Here is a 17,726-nt window from a genome sequence, read left to right as displayed (position 1 = left end):
GTAGAGCAGCAGAGCTGGGGCTTCCTTGGGAAATCTTCCCGAAACAAAGCTGGACCCTTCACAGCTCTTAGCATTCCATCCATGTCTCTGATGTCTGATCAGATGTGGAGATCCCACCGCCCAACCCCCCCCCCAAAAAAAAGTGTAAGGTTCACCAGGGTAGGACATATCTGGTAATAGTATGTAAGTAGCTCAAGGAGTAAATGAGTGAACGGCACTAAGGACCTGAGCCAAAACCAGCAGTGGCAGAAGTGGAAACAAGAACTTCCCTTAGGAAGGTAATGGGCAACCCTGTTGATGGACAGGTTGTGGGACTAAGGAAGAGTAGTCCACAGTGATGAGATGTGTATCCTGGCCAGCCAAGGGGCGGCACCTCCTGAGGTGCTTTATGAAGAAGGTGGGAGGCTGGGGTTGTAGCTCCACGATAGAGCACTTACCTAGTGAGCTCTAGGCACTGGGTGCTAGCCTCAGCTGCAGAGGTGTGTGGGGAGAGGCGATGAATGTGTGTGGGCCAGGTTGAATGTAAGGTGCCTGAAGGGTGCACCCAGATATCTAGGGGAAGTTAAGCGGTGAGACTGAGAGTTGATGAATTCAGAGAGACAATGATGAATAGCGAACTGCAGCATGTCACTAAAGAAGAGTGGTCCCGTGGAGGCAGCCGGGAAAGGCCAAAGAGCTCAGGCACAGAGTTTCCAGAAGCTGTGATTAGCTTTGTCTACAGTAGCAGAAAGGAGCAGAGGACCGTCACTAGACTGCCATTTGTTTTGTTTTTTGTTTTTGGTTGGTTGCGGGACTTGAACTCTGGGCCTGGGTGCTGTCTCTGAGCTCTTCAGTTCAAGATGAGCGCTCTACCACTCGCCACTTGTGGTTTTCTGGCAGATTTATTGGAGATAAGAGCCTCACATGAACTTTCCTGCCTGGGCTGACTTTGAACTGTGATCCTCAGCTCTCAGCCTCCTTAGTAGCTAGGATGACAGGCATGAGCCACCGGCACCCAGTTTAAACTGACATTTAAGTTGCGGGTGCTTGGAAGACATTTGAGTGACATGGTGGGAATGAGACATGCTTGATTATGGTGGTCAGGCGTGAGGGAAGGACAGGCAGCAGACATGAGCAGTGGCCAAAAGACATGTGTTGTTGCTCAGATCATTAGCACACCAGGTTAGTGAACACCTCCATCCAAATCCTCAGAAACTTAGCTTTTTTTTTTTTTTTTTTTTTAGCAAATATGTTACGAGGATTAAGAACTCCTTTATTCACTTGCACACGCGTGTGCGAATGATTGGGGATTGAACTCAAAGTGGTTTTGCCTTCGTTTTTTGTTTTGTTTTGTTTGCCAATCCTGGGTCTTGAACTCAGGGCCTGGGTATTGTCCTGAGTTTCTTTGGCTCAAAGCTAGCGCTCTACCACTTGAGCCACACACCACTTTTGGCATTTTCTGTTTATGTGGTACTGAGGAATCGAACCCAGGGCTTCATGCATGCCAGGCAAGCACTCTACCTCTGAGCCAGCCCTTGGCATTTGTTTTTGTTTTGTTTTTGAGGTCTTGTTAATTTGGAGGCTGGCCTCAAACTCCAGTTCCTCTGGCCTCCATCTCCCTAGTAGTTGGGATTACAGGTATGCACCACTAGGTACTGCTGCATGTACTCTGATGCCATGTGTGAGTGACACACCAAGACTCCACAGTGTTTTCAGTGTGGATTGTTTGATCTGGTTGCCTTTCCCTTACACTTAGGCACTGGTTATAAGTTCTGTTAATATTTGTCTTTTCTGATTTCTTTTTAAACTTTTGACTTCTTCTGAAGTTGGGATATGAACTGGACCCAGCATTTTGTTGTTGGAAACAAATGGGAAAGCAAAGCCATCCTACAGACCAGTAGGATGTCCAAACACACCATTGGGGTAGCAGTTGCTTGGTTCACCCACTTAGCACAGCTTTGTGTGTTCAGTAGCTGGTCAGGATTTCATGACACACTACTTATGGATTGGAAGTTCACTTATTTAAATTTTTTTTTTTTTTTTTTTGTCGGTCGTGAGGCTTGAACTCTGGGTCTGGGTGCTGTCCCTCAGCTCTTCAGCTCAAGGCGAGCGCTCTACCACTTGAGCTACAGCGCCACTTCCGGTTTTCTGGTGGTTTATTGGAGATAGGAGTCTCACCGTCTTTCCTGCCCGGGCTGGCTTTGAACCACGATCCTCCTATCTCAGCCTCCTGAGTAGCTAGGATTACAGGCATGAGCCACCAGCGCCCGGCTTAAAATTTTTTTAATTAAACCTATCCACGTACACATGTATATGGCTGTATTTGTATACATTTTAAGGATTTTTTTTTGGGGGGGTCCGGTCATGGGGCCTGAACTCTGCACCTGGGTGCTGCCCCTCAGCTCTTCAGTTCAAGGCTAGCGCTCTACCTCTTGAGCCACAGCACCACCTCCGGCTTTTTTCATTTTGCTTATGTGGTGCTGAGGAATCGAACCCAGGGCCTCAGGCATGCAAGGCAAGCGCTCTACTACTGAGCCACCTTCCCAGCCCAGGATTTTTTTTTAAATGCATGAGCACAACTGTTGTAATCAAATGTCTGGGAGGGAAGAAGCATGGAAAGCCCTGGGTAGAGATGAGACATGTGTTTTGTTTTTTCCTTTGTTGGTCATGTAGCTTGAGCTTTGAGCCTGGGATCTGTCTAGCTCTTTTGCTCAAGACCAGCACTCTACCACTTTGAGCTACACCACCACTTCCCGTTTTCTAGTGGTTAATTGTAGATAAGAATCTTACAGACTTTCTTGCCTGGGCTGGCTTTGAATCTTGATCCTCACAGCTCAGCCTCCTGAGTAGCTAGGATTACAGGTGTAAGCCACCAGTGCCTAGCCATCCTTAACAAAGAAAAAGAAAGAAAGCTTTCCCTTTGCCCCTGTCCCCTGCCCCTGTACTTGCTAGGCAGGCACTTGATTACTATACCCCTACCCCAAATTCACTCCTTAAGAGCTTATCCCCTCCACTTCTTTCCTCCTCTCCTCTTTCCTCCCCCCTCCTTCCCTTCAAACCTTGATCTTCAGATCTCCTGCTCTAAGTAGCTGAGATTACAAGCATGAGTCGCCTGCTTCCAACTGAATGGTTCATGGTCTGCGTTTTTCTCTAAACCATTGGCCCTTCGCCCTCATAGGCAAATTAGTACAACCGGACTCTTCTGTAGACACATTTCTTTTTTTTGATTGGTTGTGGGGCTTGAACTCTGGGCCTGGGAGCTGTCCCTCCACTCTTGAGGTCAGGGCTAGTGCTCTACCACTTGAGCCACAGCGCCACATCCGGCTTTTTCTGCTTATGTGATGCTGAGGAATTGAACCCAGGGATTCATACATGCAAGGCAAGCGCTCCACTGAGACACCATCCCAGCCCCCCACTTCCAGTTTTCTGAGTGGTTTATTGGAGATAAGAGGCTCACGGACCTTCCTATCCAGGCTGGCTTTGAACCAGGATCCTCAGATCTCAGCCTCCTGGGTCACTAGGATTACAGGCATGAGCCACCAGAACCCTACTACAGATCAGTTTCTAAATTTTATAAGCTATTGATTTAGTTTGAAGTTCAAAATGATTTTGGTATGGGAAGGGTAATTCCTGCATATTGATTTATTGAAATTCAGAATAAAGCTAACATACCTTTTTTGATGTTCCTTTGGAAATGTGTGAGCACAGCCTTGTTCCCACTGATGCTCTCAACACCACTCCCTTGCATTTTTAACGTCTTATTTTTGAGCTAGATCAGAACAGGAATTAAATAGTACGGGTGAATATCCCTTTTCCAGAGTACTTGGGACCAGCAGTATTTCAGATGTTTTTTTTTTTTTTTTAATATTGCATATACAGGGGCTGGGAGTGTGGCTTAGAGGTAGAATGCTTGTCTAGCATGCATAAGCCCTGGGTTTCATAAGAAGAAAAAGCCAAAAGTGGCACTGTGGCTCAAGTGGTAGAGTGCTAGCCTGGGGCAATAAGCTCAGGAAAAGCCCCAGGACTGGTACACACAGAAAAAAAAAAAAAAATATATATATATATATATATATATATATATATATGTATGTGTGTATGTATGTATGTATATGTATACATAATGAGTATCCTGGGTTGAACCAAGTATAAACACAAAATTTATGTTTTATATATACATTATATGCTTAACTGGAAGTAATTTCCTAAAATATTTTCAATGTGTCTGCACCTTAATTGACCATCACATGAGGTCAGATTTTGAACTCCCTGTATGTTCTGGTCATTAGTGCCTTTTCAAATATATAGCTAGCAAAGATTTTCTCACATTCTGTAGGCTGTGTCTTGATGCCATGGAAGGTTTCCTTAGCTGTGCACAAGGTTTTTAGTTTCATGAAGTCCCATTTGCCAGTTCTGCTCTTGCTGAGGCTGGAGTCCTATTCAGGACATGGCTGCCCACGCCTCTTCCAGTGTTTTCCCATGGTGGTTTGAGAGTTTGAGCAGTTATATTAAGAAATAGAACTTTGAATTGATTGTAGTACCGGACAAGGGACAATGATCTAGTTTCAGTTTTCTACATGGGGAGTTTCTTACTCTTAAATTGCTTTTCTGTCAAAATCTGTGAAAGGCTTTCTTTTTTTTCTTTCTTCATGTGTTCCTTTAAAAACTGGAGGTAAAAACATATTTAAGAAATGATTTTGGGGGGGGCTGGGAAGGTGGCTCAGTGGTAGAGCGCTTGCCTTGCATGCCTGAGGCCCTGGGTTCGATTCCTCAGCACCATATATGCAAAAAGAAAAAAGCCGGAAGTGGCGCTGTGACTCAAGTGGCAGGGTGCTCGCCTTGAGCTGAAGAGCTGAGGGACAGCGCCCAGGCCCAGAGCTCAGGCCCCACAACCGGACACACACACAAAAAAAATGTTTTTTTTTTAATGCCTTCTGAAGTTGAATTTACTTTTCACTGAATTCAGGAAAAAGACATCTCAGGTTAGCATGAGACATTCTCAGAGGTAAAAGCAAATGGTTCTGTATTCATGTGTTTTATTTAATGGGTTTTATTATAAGGAAATATGAAAATACTTTATATTCTAAGTGTCTCTGGAAAATGATAGAACTGATAACACATCTGGATTCAGTTTCCTGTTTTATATGCAGTTCCTTTTTGCTTCATAGATTGTCATAAATCTGTGTGTGGGTGTGTTATGTCTGCTCTTAGAACCCTTACAATGTGTATCCATATGCATACATACTTCTGTAGGTCTTGAGTAACCTACAAAGGCCAAAGAGATCAAGATCCATCTCTTCTTGGCTTTCTAGATAAGACAAGTTAGTGATGGCATAGGTCTCTAGTAACATTGTGTTTGAATTGTCTGTACACCATTAATGGGAGTCATTTCTTCTCCCATATTTTCTATTCTTTTATCTAAAGAAATTGCTTCAGTTATTACCCAAACATATATGTCCATTACATATCACAGCTGACTTTCTGAAGTTCTTTGAAGTTGAAGCAGTTTAGGTTGGAGTCCTATGTTTTTCTATGAATTGTTTTATTTTCTTGCTCTTTTTCAGCTTTCCAGTCCCTTATCCCTCCCAGTGCACACTGCTACTGTGATGGTTGGTTGTCAAAACAGCATTCAGCTTACCTCAATGGGTACTTTCTGAAGCTGCCTTTTCTGATGGTGCTATTAGAATGCAGTATTTGCACTTACTGTCAAAGATCTGCCTGAGAATTTTCACCCGCTGTGTTCTTTAAAGGGGAGTGGAAGAATAGTGCTGTACTGTGCTTTTTGCCTCTGGGAGAAGAGCTAAGTTGATTGTGAGTGGGTTGTTCCCAGAACGTAGATTCATCTAGAGTTAACAAATAGTTAACTGTTGAAAAGATAGCTGGTCTTACAGAGAACTTGCTTAGCATGTGTCATATCCTGGGTTCAAAATTAACAGAGCTATCTGGTCCGTCTAAATTTTCAGCAGAACATGTTCTACATCTGTAGACTTAACTAGTTGTGGTCTGAAATATTCAGAGAGCCAAATGTGATGATGGTGTTTGTCTCACCTTAGGAGCTGAAGCAGAAAGAGTGAGAATCAAGGCTAGCCTGAGCTCCACCATAGTGAAACTCTGAGACATTCTCTCCCCTCTACCCCCATACTCCCTCTGTGTCTCTGTCTCTCAGGAAAACTGAAGTGGTATTGAACACAACTGACCTTTTTAAAAATTGTTCCCTAAACAATATATCATAGTATCCATCTAGCATTTACATTGTGTTAGGTGTAAGGGTAAATATCCAGATAACTTATCTCTAGATGTTGCATATAGGTTCTATGTAGATAAGTCAAACCACTTTACATAGAAGACTTGGACCTCTTCAGATTTGGAGATTCTGGGTACGAGGACTGGGCTGCTCTGGGGAATCTGTAGTCTGTTCCTAATGAATGGTTGGGGGTGTCTTGCAATTAATCTGCGCATGCTCCTGTTTCATTCCTTAAGTGTTAAAAACATGGCTCTTAAGTACCAAGGTCCGTAGCTGCTGGGCCCTGGAAAGAGGAAAGAACATACCCTGCTCTGGTAAGAGTCTGGCTGCGTGTGCTTCTGCAGGGGTCAGCCACAAGAGCATGGCAAGCCCTGTGAGCACTGGCCCTGCTATTGCTGTCCCCAAGTTGTGAGCAGTTTCTACTGGGGCCCTCCAAACTGGGAGGCCCAAGCAGAGGGCCTGAGAGGCCTGAGGTGTCTGGTGTTTGGATTCCAGTCCTCCCCTGCCTGTGCCCCTCTTCCATGTCCCCTCCTGCCTTCCCTACTATTTGTTCTTTCCCTCCTCCGGAGTCCTGGTGCACCAGGTCTGTGATCACAAGTGAGTTCATCAAAAGCTGGCGGCGTGAGTCCCTTTTTGGCCACTGCTGGCTGCTTCTGCCTTAGTGTTCTCATTTGGGATTGGGCATTTTGCGGGGCCAATCCCGGAACAGTGTTCACACAGGCTGTTCTGCATGGGCTTTTTTTAGTTCTAATTTTTTTCTAAGACAGTCTGTGTAGCCTGGAATTTTAGATCCTCCCGTCTCTGCCTGTGACCGCCACTATACCCATCTTAAAAAGGATTATGGAGCCAGGCGCCAGTGGTTCATGCCTGTAATCCTAATTACTCAGGAGGCTGACAGCTGAGGGTCAAGGCAAGATAGCCTGTGAGACTTTTTTTTTTGGTCAGTCATGGGCTTGAACTCTGGGCCTGGGCGCTGTCCCTCAGCTCTTCAGCTCAAGGTGAGCACTCACCACTTGAGCCACAGAGCCACTTGTGGTTTTCTGGTGGTTTACTGGAGATAAGGGTTTCACAGACTTTCCTGCCAGGGCTGGCTTTGAACTGTGATCCTCAGATCTCAGCCTCCTGAGTAGCTAGGGTTACAGGTGTGAGCCACCAGCTCCTGGCTTGTGAGATTCTTATTTCCAATTAATAAGAAAACCAGAAGTAGAGCTATGGCTCAAAGTGGTAGAGTGTTAGCCTTGAGCAGAAAAAGCTCAGGGACAGTGCCCAGGACCTGAGTTCAAGCCCCAGGACACACACAGCAAAAGAGTGGATTATGGAACTCCAGCCCTGTGCTTTGGAATTTCTCTGGCTCTGAGTGGGGTGTCCATCTAGTAAGCTTCTGCCCTGCTGGCCGGCCAGCCCCTGGAGCACTTTCAAGCTGTGTCTAGGTTTTGGTGGTGCATTGAAGGACTTAGGAAATAATTGTTTTTCCCTTCTCTTTATGTTTTAAATGGATGGTATCCAAAGGAATTTTAAGTCCAGATAATTTGTCTTCTGGGTTTTACTTTCTTTTTTTTTTTTTTTGGTGGGGCTGGGAGCTTGAACTCAGGGCCTGGGCACTGCCCCTGAGCCTCTTCGTGCTCAAGGCTAGCACTACCACTTGAGCTACAGTGCCACTTCTGTCTTTTTCTAAGTGGTTTACTAGAGATAAGATTCTCATGGACTTTTCTGTCCCGGCTGACTGATCTTCAGATCTCAGCCACCTGAGTAGCTAGAATACAGGTGTGAGCCATGGGTGCCTGGCGGGGTTTTACTTTTAAAATAGGTTTTTAGGAGTTATCCCTTGGCTAATAGTTTAATTTAATAATACCTCTACATTTTCGTCTTTTTCTCTATGGAGAGGAATGACAGCAAATAACCAGGGAGGAGTGCCCAAACAGGGTGGGAGGGAGGGAGACCATACTGCTTCCGCTCCCTTCCCGTTCCCTGGGCTTTGAGCTTGTAGTTCCTGGTCTCCCCTTTCTATTCTGCCAGCGCTTCTTTTGAAGGCCCGGTCTGAAACTGCACCCCCAAGTTAAAAATCTAAAGACTCACCTTGCTGAAAAAACTTGCTCTGGGTCTTGCTTCATTTAAAGAGCCTCAGCCGAAGAGGCTAGGTGGAGGACTGAGGGGGTCCAGGTCCACCTCCTCCTGCCCATCTTCCAGGCGCTAAACTCCCTGCCTACCCCGGGTTTGCAGACCAAACCTCCCTCAGATGAGGAGGAAGCGGGGCCTCCCCCGCAGATCCCACCAAGGCCGACCGCAGCTGCGGGAGCCGGTCTGGTTTTGTTGTTGTTTGGTCGGTCGTGGGCCTGAACTCCGGCCTGGGCGCCGTCCCCCGGCTCCCCGGCTCCCGGCTCCCGGCTCCGGGCCGGCGCTCTGCCACGTGACCCACAGCGCCACTGCCGGCCTTTTCTGCTTCTGTGGTGCTGAGGACTCGAACCCAGGGCCTCGTGCATACGAGGCAGGCGCTCTACCGCCGAGCCTCCCCAGCCCAGGCAGTCCGCAGTGCGTGCCGCCCTGGGAGCCGTTCCCCGAAAGCCTCGGCGGCCCCTCCGGGGGGCCGTGGCCCCGGCTGCCCGGGGCGGGGGCGGGGGGCCGTGTCGCCGGCGGCGCGAGCCCGCGCCCGGGGAGTGACGTCCGGGCCCCTGTCCCGGCGGCCCGGGCGCCGAGGGAGTGGCGCGGTCCCCGGCTCCAGGGGTCGGACGCCCGGGGCCGCCCCGGGAAGTTCCCCAGGCGGCGGCCTCTGCCCGCTCGGCACGCCCTGGGGCTTCGGCCCGAGACGCGGCGGCCTAGAGCGGCCCCGCCCGCGCGCGCGCGCGCCTGCGCCCGCCGCCCTCCTTCGGCGCCCGGGCGCCGCTCTAGCCTCGTCGTCTCGGTGGCCGCCGCCCGTCGCGCGCCGCACCGATCCGGCCCCGCGGCGGCGTCGAAGTGGCTGCGGGCCCCGGCGGCCACGGTGAGTGCTCGGGCTCGGCGGGGAGGCGGGCGCCGAGCGGGCCGCCCTCGGACGCGGGCGGAGCCGGTGCCCAGCCCGGCGGCGGGAGCCGAGCCCGCGCGGAGCCGCTCCCGCCGGGAAGATGGCGGCCGCGGGCCGCCGGGCGCGGCCTCGGGCGTCACGCTCGCGGGCCGGGGTCGGCCGGGCCCCGGCTCCCGCCGCGCCGCGGGCTGTGGTGCGGGGCGCCTTGGCGCCCTCGGGTGGGACCGGCGGCGGCCCGACCCCGGCGGCCCGGGGCTCCCTTCCGGCCCGCGGACGCCGTGGGCGTTGGGCCGCCGAGAGCGGCCGGCCGGGCGTCCCGAGGAGACGACGCCAGTGCCAGGTGAAGTGCGCCGGGCCGCCGCCCGCCCGCCCGTCCCCGTCCCCCGTGCCCTCCCCGCCTCCCCCCTGCGCCGCGCGGCCGCGGGCGTCACAATGGCCGCCAGGAGCCGGGCCATTGTGCGCGGCCCGTCCACGCGGCGGCCCGGCGGCCTCGTGTGGGATTGGCGTTTGTCGTCGGCGAGCCGGAGGACCCGCTGGTGCCCCCCGTGCGGAGCGGCCCCAGGACCAGCCCTGCGGTGCGTGGGGGCGGCGATTGCGGCGCCGCGGGCCTCCCCGGCCGCGCTCTGGGCGCCGCTCCCAGCCTGGGGGACGCTGACGTCCTTAGACGTTTCCCCCAAGGGAAGCCCCTTTCGAACTTGGGACCTGAATGGCGGGGCTCCTCACAGTACGCACTAATGCTCTCTTTATGGCTAGTGTTCCGTGACTACGAGGGTCTGTGCTTACCGGCCAAGGCGGCCTGCTCATTGGGAAAGAGGTCAAAGCACAGTCTGAATTCAGTTCATGTTGTGTAAGTACACAGACTTGTCTGTCTGTGAGGAAGGCCGTGTTCCTCAGGCTTGGGGGGGGGGGGGGCGGTGGCAACTTTGTGGGAAATAAGGAAAGTTGGATGGGTAGTTAGTTAGTTGTACATTTTTAAAAGAATTTTGTAGCTGTACTTGTGCAATTTATTGTGATTAACCTGTATGTAGATGAAGTACAAATAGGCATTGTCCCTGCTTATTTCACCAATGGTAATTTGTACCGTTTTGTACCTCTCCTTTAAGGTGTCAGATTTAGGTTCTGGGTTTTGATTTTTCATATGATTGTATTTATCTTTATAAAAAGATGGATTATGGAAGTGGCATTGTGGCTCAAAGTGGTAGACTGCTGGCCTTGAGCAAAAGAGCTCTGGGGCAGTGCCCAGGCTCCAAGTTCAAACCCATGACTGACAAAAAAAAAAGAAGAAAGAAAGGTGAATTAATTTTTCCTTCAATAAAATGATTGGTATGCTTGGGTTACAAAGGTAATAGAGATAAAGTTTGAGTAACATATAAAAACTGTTAAACACACTTGAAGGGGAGCCCTGCTGTGTTCATAACAGGTGTGCATTTGGGGGGATGTTTCCCTGTAGGCTTCTTGTCACCACTGTTTTCACCCTGTGGTGGGAAATCCATGCATGGCAGGAAATGTTGGGATTCATCATCCTTTGTTATTTTTATGTATTTATATATTTTGCTGGTCCTGGGGCTTGAGGGCCTGGGCCACGGTCCCTGAGCCTCTTTGTACTCAAGGTTAGTGCTCTTACCACTTGAGCCACATCACCACTTCTGGCTTTTTTTTTTGTCAGTGATGGCACTTGAACTCTGGGCCTGGGTTCTGTCCCTCAGCTCTTCAGCTCAAGGCTAGCACTCTACCATTTGAGCCACAGTGGGATTTCCAGTTTTCTGGTGGTTAACTGGAGATAGAGTCTCATGGACTTTCCTGCCCAGGCTGGCTTTGAACCGCCATCCTCAGATCTCAGGCTCTTGAGTAGCCTGGAGCCTGAGCCACTGTCACCCAGCCATCATCCTTTATGTCCTAAATAACTTCATCCTGTGGGTGTTTCTTGATTTTTCAAACTAGTCATCTCATGACAAACATTAGTGTTCATTTTGTCACCTTTGGGGGGGGGGGCCTGGTGTGTACACCCTCATAAATTAATCTTAAGTAAAAGGGAAGCAGTCCTACATCTCCCTAAGACAGGGTTGACACTCTATCCCCTATACCTAGCATTTAAGCAAATGGTGGTAAATACATGTTAAAAGAAAGTCATTTTAGCCAGGTGCATATCTTCAATCCTAGCTAATTTGAAGGTTGAGATATGAGGATTGTGGTTCAAAACCAGTCCAGGCAGGAAAACCTGTAAGACTCTTAACCTCTGATTAGCCTCCAAAAAGCTGGAAATGGAATTATGGCTCAAGTGTTAGAAGTGCTGCTAGCCTTCGGCAAAACAAGCTCAGGGACAGCATCCAGACCCTGAATTGAAGCCCCAGAGAGGAGAGGGACTCACTTTAGAGGGCCCGATTCTCCAAACTCTGCCAACAGATCCTGTCACTTTGATGAGTGATATTGACTTGTTGCATATTTGCTAAGTTTGGTGCTGATTTGGCACTTGACCAAATCGTGCTTTGGAAAACCTTTTAGGAAACACACTGGCATTGTCCCAGCCTATTTCACCAATGGTAATTTGTAGCCAGGATTAAACACTTTAACGCCTATCCTCTCATACTTGCCTGCCCACGGACTTGCCCTGCCCTGCCTAGCCTAAATGGCTAGGGTTGAAAAGGAATCGTAGGGGAGGTCTGCTGCTGGGAGTAGGATCTGGAATAAGGAATCTGATCTGTGCCTAGAGAGCTGTCTGCCAGAAGCCCTCAGGCCCTCACCCCAGCGGAGATGAACTGGTAGACAGGAACTCTGGAGTTGTTAGATTGTAACTTGAAAACAATAGTGTTTTTCTCTTTTAACATGTCTTTAGTAGTGACATATCCTGTCTTGTCACTTGTGCCACTTGTCTGTCCCCATGTACCACTGATGAGTAAGTTACTGGAAAGTTACGTCTTCACTTCCTCAGAAGCCTTGACTGGAACTCAGCTATGCATAGATTTACAAAAGTTGGTACAAGAAATCCTGTTACTGGCACCAGCACTCCTTGTTGAAAACATTGGATGTTCTCACTGCTCCCATACCTATCAATCAGTAAAAGTAGACATTGACCTTGACCAGTCTCAGGGAAGGGAAAGATCATTCCAGATGAAATGCAAAGTTGAAACCAAAGGAGGAGGGTGCAATGCTTGGTAAGAAATGTACGCATTATCCTGCCCATGTAATTGTAACCCCTCTGTACAGTATGTTCACAAATAAAATAAAATTAAATCAAAAAAAAAAAAAGAATCCAGGCAGAGAAAAGAAAAAAAAAAGAAATGCAAAGTTGTTTCCTGGCTTGATTTTCCAAGACCCCTTAGGCTGACCTTCATGGGTGAGCTCATGGTTCTGTGGATCACAGTTTGAAGCCTGCCCAGGCAAGAAAGCTAGAGAAACGATCTCCAATTAACCAGCAGACAGCTGCAAGTGGAACTGTGGCTCATGCCTGAAATCATAGCTACTCAGGAGGCTGAGATCTGAGGATCGAGGTTCAAAGCCAGACCAGGCAGGAAAAGAACATGAGACTCTTATCTCCAATAAACCACTCAGAAAACGGAAGTGGCACTGTGGCTCAAGAGATAGAGTGTTCACCTTGAATAGCTGAGGGATCAGGCCCAGGCCCAGAGTTCAAGTTCCACAACTGGTTGAGAACACTAGCCTTGAACAAAGGTGCTTAGGGACAGTGCCCAGATCCTGAGTTCCAGAATACACATACAGGTATGCACTCGCATACCCTAGACTTTAGGCTGTGGCCAGAGATCCTGATAACCTCATAACTACAGCTCTGCCTCCTAGAGTAAATGCTTCTAAGAGAAGGCTTATTCTAAATTTAGGTAGCAGGCTTCTCTGAGTAATCACTGGAAACGCCATAAGAAAGGGCTGGGAGGGAGGAGATTAAGTACTGCAGCATTGCTAACCACTGTCCTTGGAACCCTGACTGGGTGAAAGAGTAGATCCAGCATCAGCCCTTCCAGTCACACCTGGGATCTCTGTGCTCTGTTCCCTCCACACCAGCCACTGTAGCAGAACTTAGTACTCCTACCTCCCCCCCCCCCACGACCCCAATAACTTATTTTTTTCCTTTTCCTCTTTTTTTATTGTTTCAAATAAAGGGGTTTCAACCTAATATGTCCATATAGATTTTTTTCCAAGTCCAGAGCAATTTAAAAAGGAAGCTGACCTTTAGTGTTGTTCTGCAAATCTTAACTGACCACAGCTGGTTTCTTACATCTGTATATCTATCTCTAGTTGAAGTAATACTGTCACTGTCATTTAGCTTTTGAAAACTCAGTATAACTCTGAGAATCACAGTGAAAAGGACACATAATGCTTTATTAGTGTTGTGTGATAGCTTTCATCAAACCACCTTTTGATAGTTACTCTCAATAGCAATTAAAAATATTGTTGAGAAGAGTTGAAAAGTAATTGATCCTCAACATCTGGGAAAGTAGATTTTGTTTATGAAGATAAACATACATACCCTCTCACTGGGTCTAGCAGCACTTCTATTGCAGTAGGGAAAAGGAAAAAGGACAGAGATGGATAGGGCCATTGAGTTAAACCCCCAACCAGTCTAGTACACTTGGAGCACAGAGACGGACAAAAGTGGATATCGAGTCATGCCATGGCAGGTAGGTCAGAGGAGGGATCAGAATATCTGTAACTACTGGAACCACAGACTGTGTCTTCTGTGTTCACAGCTATTCCTGGAAACGAGGGCCCTTTTTGACAGCATGGATACTAAAGGATGTATATGTAGTTTGTACTGTTGAGTCAGATTCTGTGTAGGTCCTGGTGGCCCAAACAATGTGTGTGATGGATGAGCATGGTTTTTGCTACTGTGTACCTTGGGGTTCCATGCCAGGAATACTGAGCACAGCAGCCTGTGGTTCAGAGGTGATTGCAAGTAGCTATTTCCGAGGGCAGGAAGGGAAGCTTTCCACTTTCCAGATATTGTTTGAATTTTCTAGGCATATTCTGATTTGCTACTTGTAATGTTTACAAAGCAATTAAATTTTTTTCTTGGGTAATCTTTTACTTTTCACAAAGAACTTTAGTATCTTCTGTGTTCCCTCATCTACATAACAAAATGTCATCTAGACAAAAGACCCTTAATGAGTCAGAAGTCAAAATGCAGAATTGCCTCCAAGTTTAAAATTGTTTTAAATACTGTTTGGTGGGTAACTGAAGTTCAAAGGACTTGATGTTTTGCCCCCAGGTGGGCCAAATAGTCAGTTAACTTTTTGGTCTGCAGTCTTTGTTGTTTTCCTGGGTTGTCTGGCTGAATACAAGGACTTTACTGTAATTACTACATTTCAAGGTGCCTCAGAGATTGATCCCTGGAGGTTGTGTTAAATCTAGTTTACATTATTTACCTCTACAGAATTAGAGTATTAACGTGTTCTTGTAATTATTATGTTTAATTATGTGTGTGATATTATGTTTAATTGTGTGTGTGTATGTAAAGCCATGCACCTCTAATGTTTAAATAAAATATATTGTATGTGCACTCTGGTTGTGGGACTTGAGCCTCGACACTGTCCCTGAGCATTTTTGCTTAAGACTAGCACTATGGATTTTTAGTGCTTAATTGGAGATATGAGCCTCGTGGATTTCCTGCTGGGCTGGCCTTGAACTATAATCCTCCCATCTCATCCTTCTGAGTAAGCTAAGATTACAGGTGTATGCCACTGACACCCAAATTTAAAATATTTTAATACTGTATTAATGTTTTCTGTAATAATTAGTAATTAATAGGAGTTTAAGTAGTATTTACCATTTTGGAGGTTGTGTTTTACTTCTTTAGTTAATCCACTGTGGCGGGTAATGTTTTGCTGAGTTGGGGGATCTGAAGGCAATTAGGGATGGTTGCAGAGCACTTCATTGAAGTCTCTGCCCAGGCACATACCCAGTAGAAATAACAATGTATATCCAGAGCTCTCTGTTGTGTTCTCAGGGGAACTTGCTGCAGTAATAGTCCAAGTGGTAAGCCTCCCTGAGTGAGCACCAGGACCCTGTGCTCCCGCTGAGGCTCCTAAGAATGCCTTGGTGAACCACTGCAGTGCTGATTTGACCCTCACATGTGCCTTCCTTTGGCTTCTCTGAAAGGAATGGTACACCCACCCCAGCACTGGGGACATAAGTGAAGACACATGGAGCAGTTCTCAGGCAGCTTCTCCAAATGAATGAGCCACAAGAAAACTAATTACTTCTTGCCATCGATAAAATTTGTGCTTTTGAGCCGGGCACCGGTGGCTCCCGCCTGTCATCCTAGCTACTCAGGAGGCTGAGATCTGAGGATCGCGGTTCAAAGCCAACCGGGCAGGAAAGTCCGTGAGACTCTTCTCCACTAAACCACTAAAAAACCGGAAGTGGCACTGAGGCCCAAGTAGTAGAGCGCTCACCTTGAGCTGAAGAGCGCAGGGACAGTGCCCAAGCCCAGAGTTCAAGCCCCACGACCGACCAAAAAATAATAATAATAGAATTGTGCTTTTGAGCCAAAATTTGAGTTTTGGGAAACTTATGTCTGCCATTGTGAACTTGATGGCTTCCCTGTAATTTAAGCAGTTCTCGGGCGATCTGTGCACATTCACAAATTTGCTTTCTTTTTATATGGTCTGCTTAATTCAGTAAGCTGCTCTTTCTAAATGACCCATTGGCATCATGTGGGTGAAAGATGCTAAAGTTTTGACAGATTTTCACCTAAGAACATGAAAAAATCATTGATGTGGTTTCAGAACCCAGCCGGTACTTGTTGATACCAAAGAATACCCACAATTGGGTGAAGAGATTGTTAAAATACTCCTCTCTTTTCTAATGGCAGACTTTTGTAAAGCAAGGCTTCATATATTTTATCCAAACGATATGTATCAGTAAATAGAATGTAGGGAGTCTGCTGTGTTTTATTTGGGCAGTACTGGGATTTGAACACTGGTCCTTGTGCTTGCACTCTACTACTTGTCATATCCCAGCTCTGGTTGTCATGTTTGTTTGTTTTGGTGCTGTCCTGAGGCTTGAACTCAGGGTCTGGGCACTGACTGAGCTGCTTTTGCTCAAGGCTAGTGTTCTACCACTTGAGCCACAGCTCCACCTCAGGATTTGTTTGATAATTTAGTGGAGATAGTTTCATAGACTTTCCTGGCTTTGAACCCCAGATCTCAGCCTCTTGAGTAGCTAGGATTACAGCGTGAGCCACTGGCACCTGGCTCCCTGCTATCTTTTATTAAACCAGAGATTTGCAAAATTATGAAACAGCACCATTGTGTGATTCTGGAAATAACATTCCTTTTCTCATTAATAAAATGTTAATGTGTAATGGACTTAACAAAACAGTTAATATTTAAATTTTTGGTAGTACCTATAGATGCACTCCATGTAAATGAAAGTTCGTTATACCCGTGTATGTGTATATAATGCGTTTGTGCATGTATATGTGTACGTGTATATATGTGTTGTGTGTGTGCACATATGTATGCATGTTACTTCTTTTTCAGTACTGAGGTTTGAACTCTGGATTTTGAGCTTGCCTGGCAGGCACTCATTTGCTTAAGCCATACTTCCAGCTCTCTCTCCTGGTTATTGGTGACATAAGGTCTGGCTTTTGCCTTGCCAGCCTGCTTCTTATAGTAACTGGGATGCAAGTGCATGCTACCACACTTGCCTTTTTCTGTTGAGATTCAGTCTCATACTTTCTTTGCCCAGAGGCCGGCTTGAACCACCCTCTCCCCAACGCTAGCCAGTAGGGTTACAGGTGCAAGCCACAGTGCTCAGCTGGGGTCTTCCTTCTTTAAAGAGTAGGAATAGGCACTAAGACCCAAAATACTTGAATTGCTTTTTTTTTTTTTTTAACCACTAAGACTTCATTGCATTACCCCTAGTTGCATTTAGTAGGAATGGGAATTAAGTAATTTGAAGTTCTTTTTGCAATTTTTGAAAAATGTATAATTTTTGTATTCGTTATTGTAAGGTGATGAACAGAGGAGTTATGGTTACATGTCAGAGTACATTTCTTTTTTTAACAATATCAGCCTTCCCTCATACTCTCAGTTTTTCTCTCCCACCCCCACCTACAGGTTATATAGTTAGTTCATTTTCAACATTGTATCTAGTAAGTATCACTACTGCATTTGTTCACCCTTTGTCATACCATTTCTGTGCCCTCCCAAAGACAGATAGACAAAAGGAAAAGAAAAAAGTGCTAAAAAAAAGTGAAACAGATACTGATACCTGAAACCTAGATTGTTATTTTTATTTATTTTATTTGTCGGTCACGGGGCTTGAACTCTAGTGCCGAGTGCTGTCCCTCAGCTCTTCAGCCACAGTGCCACTTCAGGGTTTCTGTGGTTTACTGGAGATAAGTGCTTCACGGCCTTTCCTGCCTGGGCTGGCTTTGAAAGAGATCCTCATATCTTAGCTCCTGGAGGGCTGGGATTTCAGGTGCTCCGCTCAATCTAGAATTTTAACTAACTTAGGAGGCTGAAATTTGTAGGGTCACAGCTAGGGGACAGC

General features: G+C 47.1%; 1 protein-coding gene across 8 annotated transcripts in view; it reads left to right on the top strand.

The window, feature by feature from the left end:
* The window catches only part of LOC138841551 (death-inducer obliterator 1-like), a 56,146-nt gene that overhangs the window by 1,341 nt on the left and 37,079 nt on the right, over positions 1 to 17,726 (top strand). For 2 of the 8 annotated variants that reach the window (XM_070042269.1, XM_070042271.1), the window contains exon 1: positions 9,796 to 9,942. The exons of 1 other annotated variant lie outside the window; for it this stretch is intronic. In XM_070042269.1, coding sequence (XP_069898370.1) covers positions 9,925 to 9,942 — 18 coding nt within the window. In that variant the 5' untranslated portion in view covers positions 9,796 to 9,924. 5 more of the 8 variants (XM_070042262.1, XM_070042265.1, XM_070042261.1 and 2 more) reach the window with 5 other exon arrangements.

This window comes from Dipodomys merriami, unplaced genomic scaffold (assembly GCF_024711535.1).
Source record: "Dipodomys merriami isolate MVZ:Mamm:240054 unplaced genomic scaffold, mDipMer1.0.p SCAF_322, whole genome shotgun sequence".
Classification (NCBI taxonomy): domain Eukaryota; kingdom Metazoa; phylum Chordata; class Mammalia; order Rodentia; family Heteromyidae; genus Dipodomys; species Dipodomys merriami.
This window is presented reverse-complemented; position numbering and strand designations above follow the sequence as displayed.